Raw genomic sequence first — 16,326 nt, forward strand, 5'->3', positions numbered from 1 at the left:
TCAAAGCTCAGAGATGTAAACCTTTAAAAGTGTGTGGATCCAAGTGGAGGGATCACATTTTAGTCATTCAGTGATTCAAAGAATATGAACTTTTAATATTCATTCAGATGTTTTCTGACTCTAAATTTTCTGTTCTCATTTCTTAGGTTTTCCAAATTTTAACTTAAAAACTTTTCAGCTATTTTCCAACTTCTTTTGTGTGAACATCAGCTTTCCAAAGTTCTGCACTTTTGTTTTCAGGTTAAAAACTCTATTTTCCAGCTCATTCAACATTTTTATTTTTAACTTAAAATTCAGCAATTAATTCATTTCAGTGCATACATTCAGATTCAAGCATTCACACTGCAGTTTCTTCAGAAAATGCACTTTCTAGTTATATTTTATTCTTCCGTACGTTTTTTGTAGTCTATCTCCTTCAAAACCGTTCAACTTAGAAAAACCATTCAAACACCATTAGATTCCTCTTCTTTTGGACATGACTGCTTCTATTTTTCTCATTTTTAACATTTATATTTTTAATTTTATTCAACTTTTTTCAACAAAAATTTCCCATGTATTTCAATGGGGAGACCCTTCAAATTCTCCTTCAACTTACTCCTCTTTAAACTGTATCTACTTCCACATACATTGACATAGAGCCACCATTCAAACTTTAAAACGAAGACAAGGCATTCAACTATTCAACTTGTATTTATCTTTTCAATATCTATTATACTTTTTCTTCAGTTCCAGTTTAAGTTTCATGATGTTTTTCAGCCGTTTCAGAGTTTATAATGGGTGTGTATGGGACGGAATGTTGGGGCTAGAGTGAGACAGCTCAACTGCTAGAGTGAGAGGAGCAAAAAAATAAATCTTAAAATATTTTTTAAAACTGCTGCTGTGTCCACGGTGTTTGGTCTACAGGTATGATTTTACCCTCAAAACGTAGCCATCGCTGTCCTCTTTCATCCAATGTGTTTACTATTGTACTAGGTGTTATGGTTCTTTCATAAATGTCACCAATGCACAGCCTCCTCCCTCCAACTCCTCCATAGACTCTAATGTTAAAATGGCTCAGAAGGTTCGTTTGAAAACCAGAAGTACAGGCTGTCTTTACACTGTCACCACGTCCATATAATAAACTCCACAAGCATGAAAACTGAGAATTAGGTAGACTGGACATTGCTGTCGCTCACGGTGAAAGAATTTTGTCAATAGGACCTGTACTTTTCATTTGGGAGCGATTTGTTTCGACCTGACTTTTCTATTCATTTTAAGCAGCAAAAGTGAGGTGCATGTCTGTGCGCGTGTGTATGGAGCCAGTGGGTGCAGTCACTATAGCAACCAGGCTCACACCTGCCTGCCTAATGAGCTCTGTCTCTCACTCTGCCAAGATTCATCTTAAACACTTCTCTTTCAACTGCTGCTGTGTCCACAGTGTTTGCTCTACAACCATCATTTTACCCTCAAAACGTCACCATCGTTCTTCTCTTTCCAACAGAGTGTCTTTGAAAGCTCAGATATGTAAAGTTTTTAAACTGTGTGGATCCAAGTGGAGGGATCACATTTTAGTCATTCAGTGATTCAAAGAATATGAACTTTTAATATTCATTCAGATGTTTTCTGACTCTAAATAGTCTTTTGTCATTTCTTATGTTTTTCTAATTTACATTTAAAACATTTTCAGCTCTTTTCCAACTTCTTCTCTGTGGTTGTCAGCTTTTAGCAGTTCAGCTTTTTTGTTTTCAGGTACAAATTTCTGTATTTTTCATCTCATTCAACATTTTTAACTTAAAATTCAGCAATTAATTCATTTCAGTGCATACATTCAGATTCAAGCATTCACACTGCAGTTTCTTCAGAAAATGCATTTTCTAGTTATCTTATTATCTATTCCGTACGTTTTTTGTAGTCCTACTACTTCAAAACCGTTCAACTTAGAAAAACCATTCAAACACCATTAGATTCCTCTTCTTTAGGACATGACTGCTTCTATTTTTCTAATTTTTAGCATTTATATTTTTAATTTTATTTAACTTTTTTCAACAAAAATTTCCCATGTATTTCAATGGGGAGACCCTTCAAATCCTCATTCAAATTACTCATTTTTAAACTCCTACTACTTCGACATACATTGACATAGAGCCACCATTCAAACTTTAAATCGAAGACAAGACATTCAACTATTCAACTTGTATTTATCTTTTCAATATCTATTATACTTTTTCTTCAGTTCCAGTTTAAGTTTCATGATGTTTTTTCAGCTATTTCAGAGTTTATAATGGGTGTGTATGGGACGGAATGTTGGGGCTAGAGTGAGACAGCTCAACTGCCAGAGTGAGAGGAGTGAAAAAATTAATCTTAAAATATTTTTTAAAACTGCTGCTGTGTCCGCAGCGTTTGGACACCCCTGGTCTGATTTTACCCTCAAAACGTAGCCATCGCTGTCCTCTTTCATCCAATGTGTTTACTATTGTACTAGGTGTTATGGTTCTTTCATAAATGTCACCAAAGCACAGCCTCCTCCCTCCAACTCCTCCATAGACTTTAATCTTAAAATGGCTCAGAAGGTTTGTTTGAAAATCAGAAGAGCATGGTGTTTTTACACTGTCACCACGTCCATATAATAAACTGGACAGGCATGAAAACTGAGAATTGGGTAGACTGGACATTGCTGTCGCTCACGGCCAAAGAATTTCGTCAATAGGACCTGTACTTTTCATTTGGGAGCGATTTGTTTCGACCTGACTTTTCTGTTCATTTTAAGCAGCAAAAGTGAGGTGCATGTCTGTGCGCGTGTGTATGGAGCCAGTGGGTGCAGTCACTATAGCAACCAGGCTCACACCTGCCTGCCTAACGAGGTCTGTCTCTCACTGTGCCAAGATTCATCTTAAACATTTCTCTTTCAACTGCTGCTGTGTCCACAGTGTTTGCTCTACAGACATCATTTTACCCTCAAAACGTTGCCGTCGTTGTTCTCTTTCCAACACTGTGTCTTTCAAAGCTCAGAGATGCAAAGTTTTTAAACTGTGTGGATCCAAGTGGAAGGATCAGATTTTAATCATTCAGTGATTCAAAGAATATGAACTCTATCTCCTTCAAAACCGTTCAACTTAGAAAAACCATTCAAACATCATTAGATTCCTCCCCTAACCCATCTTAAACACTTCTCTTTCAACCGCTGCTGTGTCCACAGTGTTTGCTCTACAGTCCAGCACATGCTGCGTCCGATGTGAAAGGACCTTTATGCTGTGCTCTGTGACTCACAGCAATGGTCCCGGGTAAGCCCTGACTTTGTGTTAAACTAATCCTAAAGTAATAATGGTATTTCTAACCACTGATATACCACAACTTTATCCTTTCAACAGCTGCTGAAAGTAAGGGGACCTAGCTGCTATCGGATATTTATATAGAGATCCTCCAGCTTCAAACTGTATTACCCTTCAAGGACCTCCAGTTCAAAAAAGCGCCCCACCGACAGCCAAGCCCATCTGTTCTCTGATTGGATTGTTACATTTGTGATTGACATGACATTGACCAATCAGATGAAAGGAAGAAAAATAGGGTCAAAATTCGTACTTGTAACTTGCAGGTGTTTTTTTTGGCTAAGTCCACACACAAATCTTTTTTACACATACACAAATTCTTTTTACACACACAAATCTTTTTTACACACACACAAATTCTTTTTACACATACAAATCCTGATTTACAAGTACAAAACTGATTTACAAGTACAAAATATTTATGACCACATTTTGAGCCCATACAGCACTTCTTCTTTGACAGTGAAGCACAGGAATTTTACCAAGATTGATCTGGGTTGGGAGCCGTACAGAGGGAGTGACGATAACACTCTGTGTGCTCTCTGAATTTGTAACAATGTTGATGGTGTGATGGTGAGATTCTCCCGGAATAGCTTCTCCACAAAGTGGGCCATAGATGGTGCTCCCGATTCTGCTCCCTCCGGCACCCCGTATAGTCTGAGTGACTCCCTCCTCGAGTAGGCCTCCAATGATGTTAGTTTTGTTTGAAGCTTTTCCTGCATTGTTAATATCTCGGACAGAATCTCGTCTGTGTTCTGGAGCTTATCTTCGTGTTCAGCAACCCTGGTTTCCACATCGTTGAGCCACGCGTTGGCTTTGTCCAGCTCACCCCTTATTTCCAGCAGTTGCAATTTCGTGTCTTTTCGGAATTCATTCACCTCTTTGCCAACGCCTCTCAGTTCTTTCAGTATCAGCGTCAAACTTGCTGGGTCATCCTCATCTTCTGTCCCAGAACCATCGCGGCTAGGAGTGGGAGAGTGGCCTTGGCTAGCCCCATAGGGGCTAATGTTAGCCCCTTCTGTTAGCTGCACGTTGTCATCTTCAACGCTTTCGAACGTTAACTTCTTAACTCTTTTGTTCTTTCTGGACGTCATTTATGCCCCTTTTTCCTCTTTATGTGCACTTAGATAATTTATTAATTCATTTGGGGCAGTTTTAATAAATTTCAGTCGAGAGCTCTCTTACTAAGTTGCCATGCCCACTTGCGCCGGAACCGGAAGCCCAGTCTTCTCATTTTTATTAAAAACTTCCTCAGAAAATTGACAGTTTTAACTAACAGACTCCAATTAGTTGATGTGAATGGAGAGTCCTCTTCACACACTGAGGTCAACTATGGAGTTCCACAGGGTTCAGTGCTAGGACCAATTCTGTTTACATTATACATGCTTTCCTTAGGCAATATCATCAGAAGGATACATTTTCACTGCTATGTTGATGACACCCAACTCTATCTATCCATGAAGTGTTAAGGTTCATTTTGAGGAGAGAGAGGTGGAGGAGATTGGAATAACACACTGACCCTGCCAGGTGGAGTCAAACGATGATTTTAATGAAACACACGCGTGGGAGAATGAGCTCACCCTGTACGCAGACAGCATCAAAATCTCATCTCAACAACGACACAGCATTAGTTTTATCCCGTCGAGGTATATTTTTACTGACGCCCTCTCTATGTCAGTCACATGCATCAGTTTCAAAACCACAAATGTTCTATTTGACAACTTGTGACACAATTAAAAGAACATCGCCTCGTCCATATCCCAGGTGTCTTCCTGTTGTCACCGGACGCTCGCTTATCTCTCTGGAACATCAGGCCCACGTTCTGCAATAAACGGTACTTTTGCAGGCACACTTTGCAGTTGCAAGCAAAACATGATTAAACTCTTACCTATAAATGAACCCACTAACTGTATGTGTGTCTCGTCCTTAAATGCTCTCTCATCTCACCCGTTGCACTTCTGACCTTTCACCAGAACAGAGGCTCATCCTTACATGTAATAACCTAACTGGAACTATATATGTAATATGTTGAATAAATGTTTTAATCAAGAACCTCTACTAAAAGCTTAATCAAAAGATATAAATGAATAAAGATAATAAAGAATAATCTGGTTATTCATAACCTGCTCAAAATAACTTGCACACAGACTCTGCTTTCGGTTTCACTTCCTGCAAAAGCATGCACTGCAAACATGTAGTTTCCTGTCTCATTTTGGCACAGAGTATACTCAGCGTTAGGGCCTTTCTTTTACAATGCAGTCTGCATATAAACATTTAAGATTATAGATTCAACTCAACAGTTTAAAGTGGTTATAACTGCTCCTGTAATAAAGGCTAATATGATACCAATATGTTTGAACATCTGAATGCAATATCAATACTGTTATTAATGAAATGGTAATGATGATTATAAAAAATAGCAGCAAATAATAGCAGCAAAATATTCCTCTACCCTACAGAAGCCAGATAAAACACACCAATTTATTAAAACTCTAGGAATGTCTTAAAGACATAAAGACCTGGATGGCCGCTAACTTTCTGCTTCTTAATTCAGATCAAACTGAGGTTATTGTACTCGGCCCTGAAAATCTTAGAAATATAGTATCTAACCAGATTCTTGTGTCGGTCAACCGAGTTAATGTGATCCGTGAAATGTGGTACGTCCTGAGATTTGATTTTCACCCAGGTGTCATCCACATACCTGAGCCAATGACTTGGTGGTGTTCCAGGGTAGAATAGCAAAGCCCTCTTTTCCACTACCATACCATAGTTTATTTATAAAGCACTTTGGTCAGCCATGTGCTGTTTTTAAAGTGAAAAATATAAGAATAATACTTATAAATATAAGAGGTAGAATAAGAATAACAAATATGATGAATAAATAACAATAATAATAACAATAAAATAACATTATGAGTTACCCACCGAGTCAAAGGCCAGCGAGTGAAAATAAGTTTTTAATTTGGATTTAAAAACCAGCAGTGATGTAGACAGCCTGATGTGAAGCGCCAGATCATCCAAAGCTTCGGAGCCACAATAGAGAACGCTCTGTCTCTAAGTTTCAGCTGTGATTTCAGGACTGAGAGCATTTGAGAAAGAAAAGGCTTGACCTTTGACAGACATCTGAGGTGACAGAATGAAGATTTCACCACCCCGTTTACATGGCCATCAAAACTAAGTGCAGAGTCGATTTTTACACCAAGATTAGTAACTGAGCTCTTCAGGTGAGGGTCAGAGCAGCAAAGTCAACATCTGGGGTACCAGAGGAACGACTGAGACCAAATAAAACTGCTTCTGTTTTATGTTCATCAAAATTTTAAAAATTTAGAGCGATCCATGACTTAACATCAATAAGACAATCAAGCATGTCCTATGGAGGAGCTATCAGAGTGACTGAAAGGTAGATAAAACCGGCAATCATCAGCATATAGATGAAATGAAATTGTGTGTTTTCTGAAGATCACACCCAGTGCAGGAGATACAATGAAAACAGTAGTGGCCCAAGAATAGATCCCTGCGGTACACCCCATGGCAGAGGGACCAGAGAGGATGAGGCCAAACCCAACTTAAGACAAAAGCTCCTGTTAGAGAGATATGATTTTATCCACCAAAGTGCCAAGCCACCTCTAACGCTTCCATGACTGGAACGCAAGTGAAGAGAGATGTAACATCATGCGAGACCATGGTTTCGTCTGCCTCCATAATGACATCTCTCACCTTCTCAACAAAATCCAAGGTGTTCTGGATGTGGTGTTCAGAGATGCCTACCAATGGGATGAGGATCGAAGCCAGAAACTTTCAGAGTTATAGGATCATTGGTGATTGATCAGTGGTTGTTGATCAATGGTCATGACAGTTTGCATATTAATCATAATAAACTGACCTCACAGGCCATTGTTAGTCAGTGGTGCTAGTTTTAGTCATTGTGTAAATGTCCTGTTTATAACATTGGAAACCTGCAGTCAGCTGAGACTGAAGAAGTCACCTGATGATGACAAAACATTTCTCCAAATGTCCAGATGAACAGAATCAACTTTTGGGATTTCCTTCCCTGGATGATTGAGAGTGCATTGAGAGATTTAGCATGGCGGTTAGTCTGCCAAGTAATTCTGGGAAGACTTTTTGATTTCTTTTATTTTTTTGGTTACAAAATTGTTGGTCACTGAGAGAAGTCTGCCATTTTTCGTTTTCAAGCCAAAAGATAACTGGAAGTAAAGTTTTATTCTTTATTCTTTTTTTTCTATCCATCCATCCATCCATTCGCTTCCGCTTATCCTTTCCAGGGTCGCGGGGGGCGCTGGAGCCTATCCCAGCTGTCATAGGGCGAGAGGCGGGGTACACCCTGGACAGGTCGCCAGTCTAACACACAGGGACAGACAACCATTCACGCTTACATTCACTCATACATTCACACCTAGTGACAATTTGGATTATCCAATTAACCTATCCCCTCAAACTGCATGTCTTTGGACGGTGGGAGGAAGCCGGAGTACCCGGAGGGAACCCACGCAAACACGGGGAGAACATGCAAACTCCACACAGAAAGACCCCGGCCTGATGGTGGAATTGAACTCAGGACCTTCTTGCTGTGCAGCAACAGTGCTAACCACCGTGCCACCGTGCTGCCTCTTTTTTTTTCTTTTTTTTTCTATTACTACTAAAACGTCTTGATGCATTCTCAATCATCCAGGAAAGTAAATCTCCAAAAGTTGAATCTGTTCATCTGGACGTAGCGTTTTGTGGGAGAAACGTTTCGTCACTCATCCAAGTGACTTCTTCAGTCTCAGCTGACTGCAGGTTTCCCCAAACCTTATAAACAATGCATTTGGAAAGACCATCTCTGAATCGAGGAGGGGGCCTAAGGGTACATCTTTCACCATCTTACAATGCTGTGATTGCAGCCATTCCCCAACTCTCTATGAATGGTACTCATGGCCATTGATCAGTGTTCTTTGATCAGTGGGTTTTGGTCAGTGATTGTTGATCAATGGTCATGGAAATTTGCATAATTATGATTAAGGAACTGACCTCCCAGCCCATTGTTCCTTCAGTGGGCTGGTTTCAGTCATTATGCAAATGTACTGTTTATAAGGTTTGGGGAAACCTGCAGTCAGCTGAGACTGAAGAAGTCACTTGGATGAGTGATGAAACATTTCTCCCACAAAACGCTACGTCCAGATGAACAGATTCAACTTTTGGAGAATTACTACTAAAAGTTTTTCTTCTGTCACACTTGTAAATGGCTCTAAGTGGGTGTATTATGTTCTGTTATCTATCATTATTGTCGCTGTTACATTAGTATACATGTTGTACACATGCAACATGGGTAGCATTGCATATGTTAAGAAGCTGTATTTTGTGAACCAAACAATAAATGAGATTAGCCCCAAACTTGTTGAGAAGCTATGTATAAGGAATCTCTGTTTGTATATGACACACGCACCAGCGTTACACCAGCTGACTCCACTGCAAAGCTTGTTCACACTCCCTGGATCCTGTTGGTAGGCAAGGTTATGACATATTTTACCCTGTGTGCTCGATCACAATGACTGGCCTGTAACTGTTACCACATCTTTTTAATTTTTCACACTAAACAAAATAATAATGTACCCACCACACAAATACTGAGGGATGTGTAATGCAATTATAACACAGGCAAACTCGTGAAATCTCCAATATCTCCAGTCATGAAGCAATTTTAGTTTCCTATCATCATCAGGGAATTGTGCAGCGTTTAAAGACAAATTCCTCCTGAGTCTGGTGACAGCCTTCCTGAAATAGGCAGATGGCCGTCCCGGTCTTTTCATCAGATCATTGTAGCGATCACTCAGACAGACAGCTGTGCTGTGTTTGATGGTTTCTCTTTACAATACTTTGCAAATGCATCCTCAGCCTTCAGCATTCACTTCTGCAGGTATGAGAGCATCATGGAGATCACATGAAGGAGTGGAGTCTAGATAAACAGTGTGACTGATATGCCTTGATAGTTTAAAAACTAGTAAAATCACTGCCTGACTTCAGATCGGGAAGTGCTCTGTTTTATTCGGTCTCTGTTTTGGGATCTCGACAAAACACCAGGATCGTGAGACGGCCTAACTCTCTGTGTACCTGCACAGTGAGCTCCCCTGGGTCTCTGGGTTTTCAAGTTCTCTGAAATGTAACCTGCTCAGTGGATGTGCACAGCATCTTTTACCACAGAGACCCAAGTTTTCTCACTAAACAGAGTTCAGGCTCCTGCTCACAGGAAGTTTGTTGGTCTGCTTACTGAGACTCACCTGTCCTGAGGTGAGGCAGGTGAACTCTGCTCAGTGAAGCGTGTGACAGTGAGGAGGAAGCAGCTGCTTAACATCAAACCAATTAGGAGTTAGAGGAGGGATTAGAGGCAGCAGCTGATCTGCTGATAATGAGCTCAGGAGGCTTTAGGATGACGAGCTGCTGCACGCTCGCATTCACACCTCCATACATCCTGCAGGAAACACTCACTTGGTCTGTGTGAATATTGTGCAGTGTTTGATGGTGGACTCCTCTGCCCCCTCAGTAACATGGACTGTCCCCCCTTGCAGCTCAGCATTATGGGCCTGAAACCAGTAGATGTTGTTTTTTCTGGAGTAAAGCTCTGAATCCGAGTCTGAACTGCAGCTGCTTCTTATTGAATCCTGACCCTCAGTGTCTGTTTGAATTCTCAGAGTTGCTAAAATGCCATTCATGCCGGTGAAGTTCAACCTGCAGAAGCGGGTCAAGCTGGCTCAGGGTCTATGGATGCTCTACTGGTTTTCAGTCATCGCAGGGATCCTCATCTTCAGCCTCGGCATCTTCTTCAAGATTGAGCTGCGGAAGAGAAGTGAGATGATGGACAACAACGAGAGCCACCTGGTGCCCAACCTGCTGATCCTGGTGGGATTGCTGGCTTGCGGCCTTAATGCCTTCGGAGGGAAGGTGTGCCATGACTCTCTGGATCCCATCAAGTTCTCCAAGTGGAAGCCGATGTTGAAAACATACTTGCTGCTGTGCTGCAGCTTCAACGTGTTGCTGGTACTCGTGTCGCTGCTCTGCTTCCTCATGCAGTTCTCCGTATACCTGACACTGGCCGAGGGCCTGAGTTACGCCATCCGGTTCTACAAGGACACGGACACGCCAGGGCGCTGCTTCATGAAGAGGACGCTGGACATGACCCAGATCGAGTTCCACTGCTGCGGGAACAACAATTTCAGGGATTGGTTTGAGGTTCAGTGGATCAGCAACCGCTACCTGGACATGAGCAATGATGTGGTCAAAGAGTGAGTATCCGACCACGGTGGCCGGTCCCGTGGAGCCATTATTGATAAGTTATCAACGTTGTTGGATATTTTATCTGCTGTTTAATAATTTACTGACACACAGAGGTGGCGCCTGATTCTATTAGATGAATCCATAATTATTTTATAGAAATTGTCCATCTAAATATTCCTCTATATTTTAATCAAACTCATCAATTTTTAACAAAGCAGCAGCCTCAGGAAAGTCTCTCTGTGATCACGATGCAAATCTGATCAGCAGCTCCTCATTGAACTGAGCACCTCAGGTATTTCTAAATTAAATTTCTCAGGTTTTATTCATTAGATTCTCAGATGACTTAAACATTGGGCTCAGCAGAGGATCCGAGAGGTCTTAAGCAGGTAAAAGTCACCGTTTAGGAGCTTCGTGCGGGGCGTCTCCTCTGAGACTCTAATCTGTCACTCGATGCTTAAACACAGCAAAGCAGACATTAAAGAAACATAGCTTCTGATCAGAAATGAACACGTCTGATTGGCTGCAGCTCTGAAATGGTTGCAAACCTGTGACTATTTTGTTTTCTGTTCTAATGTGTTTAAAAGAGATTACTTTCTCTCTCTAATATAATTGATCCAACTTAAAGCCCTACCCATAGGTTGTACCAATTAACAAGTTAAATAACATACTGCGCCTGACAAAGTGAAAACTTTACATGTTGCTGTTCTTCATATTTGATGCCGTCTTATTCTCCATCAGTTTCTCTGCTGAGTTGAATTGTGGGATATAAATTATATTTTATCCTCTTGCCATACAAAGGTTTCCAATTGACTAAAACATCTAATGTACTATTTTGTACTCTACTCTACTTTTCTCACTTTCAGTCTAAAACTGCAACGTTTAATGATGATTTTTATCAGATAATTTGATCACATCTGGTAGTACCATCCATAGACAAATTTACCAATATTTTTAACATATTGGTTAAATTTGACATCACCCTCCAAGATAATCTAACAGGTTTAAACATTACAGGAAAAGAGAGAGTTTCTTTTCTTCTTAATGACCAAACCAGGCAAACCAGTTTTCAGATTTGGAGAGCAGATAAATCATCCAGAGGTGGAGACTGTAGTGAGCTCCGCAGCCTTCAGGAGTTGCTAATAGAGACGTTTCACTGTCCTGAAACAGTTGCATAGCTTTACTTCCACTAAAATTGAGCTGAAGGTTGCCATAAGAGAACCAATGAATACATTTCCTCTGCAGCATTCAGTGCTGGGTCCTCAACAGTTTTCCGTCACAGTGAATAATCTTATTAAAGCAGAGTGCAGCTGTATGCTGACGGTCCTCTCATTTATGGCTCTGATGTTCTGGTCAGTTATGATTCTTTTGAAATTCTTACTTTCACAGCCTTTTCTGGTTTAACCTAAATGGACAAACCAGCCATGCAAACATTGTAACTGTTATGGAGGCCTTCCTCCACAGTGGCCAGTGAGAGAACTTCACCTCCACATGGTTCTCGCTCATAGGGTGGCCCTCTCTGAAAGTTCAGGAACTCAGGAAAAATTGATCAACTTCTCGCAGTATTTTATTGATCTTTGGTTTAGTCTCTGTAGTAACGTATAGTTCCTATTGGCTTACCTTTGTCTTAGTCACCTTTGCTGCAACCATTCATCCATTGCAATGGGGGGGGGGGTTGGGGTCGTTGCTAATCATTCCCCAGTCCCCAGCCTGGCTATGTTTGACCTCTGACCTGTGTTTGGCCTGCAGTCGGGTCCTCAGTAACGTGGAGGGGAAGTATCTGATGGACAGCGTCCCATTCAGCTGCTGTAACCCCGGGTCCCCTCGGCCCTGCATCCAGCACCACCTGACCAATAACTCCGCCCATTACGACTATGACCACCGCACTGAGGAGCTCAACATCTGGACCCGGGGCTGCCTTGAGGCCCTCTTCTCCTATTACAGCAGCCTGATGAGCAGTATTGGTGTTTTTGTCCTCTTTGCTATCATCCTGGAGGTAAGACCCCACCCACATTCCACCGCAGCCAATCAGCCAAGCAGACATCTCTTTGATTCAGATGTTCAGCTTAGAAATCTGAAGCTGCAACATAACGACTGAAATTGAATGGAAACAGCTAGCCTGGTCCTGTGATATACTCCATCTGCAAATGTCTCAGAAGCTGTGATGGCGCGTGAGACCCAGAAATAAAAAGCGGTGCTCTACAGTTTAGCAGTTCACTGCTGCTCTTCTGCTCATCTAACATATCAAATCCAGTCACTAGTAGGTGCTCTGAGAAATTATTTCAATAAGCAGTCAATGAGAGGCTGAAACCTAACCTAACCTAAGCATATCTTCTGTTGTTTTAATGTCAAGCTTGTCAATGCATCTCAGACTTGTTAGTTTCACTTTGTTTACCTTCTGCTCTAATGAAAGCTTCAGATTGTACAGGAGAGACCAGGCATGTGGCTGTTCTAAAGCCGGGTGCTTTGTTTGAAAAAGCAATGGAAAAAATATCAGTGAATGTGTGTTTGGTGCTGTTTTTAACTCATTTGTTCAAAGTGAACAGACTTTGACTTTCTCTCTCAGGTAAATCCAGGCTAAGTTCTCTTCCTAATCTTGTGATTTAGAATGAGATCATTGCAGCAGTGCCCCTGCAGTAAATTCAGTGGAGTGAGCAGGTTAACAGAATAACTGATTAGTGTGGGATTGGCATTAGTGCCTGAGCGGCTGCTGTATCACGACATGGCACACACTAGCGTCGGTCATTAAAAAGGCCATTTTTGTTTAAATTCTCTGTGTGACTCCGACTGCATCATGAAAACGCACACATTGTCTGCATGACTGTTTCTATTGTGGCTGCAACTGTGTGATTTCTGTTATGTGCATGTTGTGCTCATACATGACTCAGGATCTGAGGTGGATCATCTGGTGAAATGTCACATTAAGTGGTGGTCAGGCTCACTGAGGATAAGGAGCTATTTCTGGGGGGTTAATCTGTCCACAGCAGCAGCAGGTTGCATTCTGGGAAAATAAGGATGAGGGACACTTCCTGAGAGGGAGAAGTGAGTTGGAATCTGGGTCAAAACAACATGTTTGACCTGAAAGGCTTAAGTTAAAAAAAACAACATCCTGAACTCAGTTTTTCCTCACTCAGTTTAAAGGGCGAGCCTCAGGGTTCAGTACCAGGTTCTCTGTAGTTTCCAATTCGGGTCTATAATCTTAATAAAGCAGAGTGTGACTGTATGCTCATGATATTGCCATTTGCAACTGGGAGGCTCTCATGCTGTTCTCTGAACAAAGCAAACAATAATGTGTAATTGTTGTTAGGGTGCTGCTAAAGAAAATAAAAGGGCCCAAAATTGTATTGAAGCCTTCTAACAGAAAATTTCACATTTCTTTTGACAGAGTCAGTTAAATGAGCACGAAACAAAACTATTAATACCAACTAAAAATGACCACAAACAATATTCCTGTCACCGCAATGTTCTCTGGGAACAACGAACCTCTGGGGGGACTGTAGGGATTTAAAACTCAGTCAGAACCACAGATTCACCTTAAAATTATAAGGTCATAAAATAATACATGTACTAGGCTGGATGGGGTTTTCCTGGATTTGCCCTAAATGTGACCTGTGTGTGTTTATGTCAGTCTGTGGACATGGCAGGGCTGAAGTACTTGAGCACGGCGCTTGAGACGATGGCAGAGCCGGAGAACCCTGAGTGTGAGAGTGAGGGCTGGCTGCTCGAGAAGGGCGTCAAGGAGACATTCAGCGATCTGCTCACCAAATTGAAGACCCTTGGGAGGACCAACCAGGTGGAAGGCGGAGATGCTCCAGAGGCCAACACCTGATAGCCGAACCCACCACAGAGAACTGAGGTCTCCCCTTCTCTTCACCCCCCTCAACTGCCATCTCTCCCCCCATAAGAGGGAGAAAAGAACTGTATATAAGCCACACATACACATTAACGTGAACATTTGAAGTTCCTGTGAATGTCGATATTTTCTGTAAATATGTTAAACAGAGTTTATTTTTAAACATGAGGAACGTGCTCCTGTAATTAAAACATCATCACCCCTCTCAGAGTAGCACTTCCTGTCAGACGGCGGTTAGACCATCAGACATCATCGGGCCCCAGTGAGTCGATTCCCACCAATGTGTCTGAGTGTTGCAGTTCCGTGTTTGTCCAGCAGGGAGCACACAGCCAAGACAGCACGGATCCATCGACGTCATCATTAGTGTAAAAAGATCAGCCTCGTTATTATTTCATCCAGATCTTTGAACGTGCAGCTCACACATGAAGCGTCATGTCTGCTGGCTTTCTCCAGCAATCTCTGGAGACTTTGAGATGAGAGAACAAACCACTAAAAAGCACTCAACGCACCAGTGCTACCACCTGTGAGAGCAGGCAGCAATGACAGAGGTTCATACACAGCAGCATAACACCTGTATAAAACTCCTGTCAGTAGAGAGGCTCAGATGGTGTTCACACAGCTGTACGTATTACCTGTATATGAAACTCGCACATGCAGGTGTATATACAGGTGTAAAGTTAATGTAACTAATGTCGGACTAACAGAAATGGCACATCTTACATTATTATAAAGGCTGGTGTGCACAGGTGTATACACAGCTAAACACATAAACAACAGATATAAAAATGGTCATTTGTCAGTTTTATTTGGTCGTTATTTTTCTTTTTTTAAACGTCAGTATTTTTACAAGTCCACGTCTTTGTAGATAAACAGCTACCGACTGTTTCACCTTATCACAAATGAAGTGTGTTTCTGCTTGGGTGTGTTCATTATGCACTGAGCAGGTGAGTTAACAGCACTGACTGTCTGTGCAATTTAAAAAATTAAATACCCCTCACTGACGAAATGCTCCTGGTGTGATTTCAAACCGCACAACGAATGGAGCAAAGCTGTGTCCAACACATGCCGTCATAGATGGGTTATTCCTGTAGGTGTGGGTGACGCTAACATTTCCAGAGACAACACCCGGCAGACTGAATTCAGGGTGAAAAATGGGCTGTGGCGATCGTGTGATTGGTTATGGGGTGTTTCCTTTATTTATTTATTTCCCTGTAAGGTCTGAAACCTGTGATCATTAAAGGAACAGGAAATGACGTCGGAGAGAAATCTGCTCTCAGATTTGTAGTTAAAGTCAAGTCCGCTGCATAGTGCATCATATGTTTCTGTTCCTTTGGAGAGAGTAATGTCTTCAGTCAGTTGTTGTGGGTTGGTTGGAGCTTCTAGTTCTCTGCTGTGTATGATAAAGCCTATAAAGAGATTGTGACTGAAACCAAGCTGTCTGACTCATCTTTTATCAAACAGAGCTTTGGAACACATAACATAAAAATATATATATTTATTTATATATAATTAGATATCTATAACTACTGTGAGAAACCCTTCAGCTTTGGTCTTTATTGTACTGTCTCAGGTGTTAAGGTGTCAAATACTTTAGTCTTTTACAGCTTTTTTTCCACATTAAATTTTTGTAAGTACATCTTTAGCAGTATGTCTGTGAAGGTTCTCAGTCATCCAGGTCATCGTAGTCTAAGGAGCTTGGAAAGAAAAGCGTCTGGACTTCTTTAAGTTGGTTGAAGACGTTTCACCTCACATCCGAGAAGCTTCTTCAGTTCAACTGAAGAAGCTTTTCTTTCCAAGCCCCTTAGACTAGCTTTAACAGTATTTTTTACAGGTTTTTTTTTTTTTTGGTGGTGTTTTTCTTGCAGTATTTATTGTGCTTTGTTAAAAAAAAAAAGTAATTTA

The 16,326-nt window shown here is 41.3% G+C and overlaps 1 protein-coding gene across 1 annotated transcript; it reads left to right on the plus strand.

Moving 5' to 3' along the window:
* Positions 1-9,694: 9,694 nt before the first annotated feature.
* prph2b (peripherin 2b (retinal degeneration, slow)) lies at positions 9,695-15,853 on the plus strand. Its single transcript, XM_003460196.5, has 3 exons — positions 9,695-10,582; positions 12,321-12,567; positions 14,200-15,853. Exons 1-3 carry the CDS (start codon positions 10,002-10,004, stop codon positions 14,398-14,400), a joined length of 1,029 nt encoding a protein of 342 aa, XP_003460244.1. The 5' UTR covers positions 9,695-10,001; the 3' UTR covers positions 14,401-15,853.
* The last annotated feature ends 473 nt before the right edge of the window (positions 15,854-16,326 follow it).

The sequence above is a fragment of the Oreochromis niloticus genome, linkage group LG13 (genome assembly GCF_001858045.2).
Source record: "Oreochromis niloticus isolate F11D_XX linkage group LG13, O_niloticus_UMD_NMBU, whole genome shotgun sequence".
NCBI lineage: Eukaryota > Metazoa > Chordata > Actinopteri > Cichliformes > Cichlidae > Oreochromis > Oreochromis niloticus.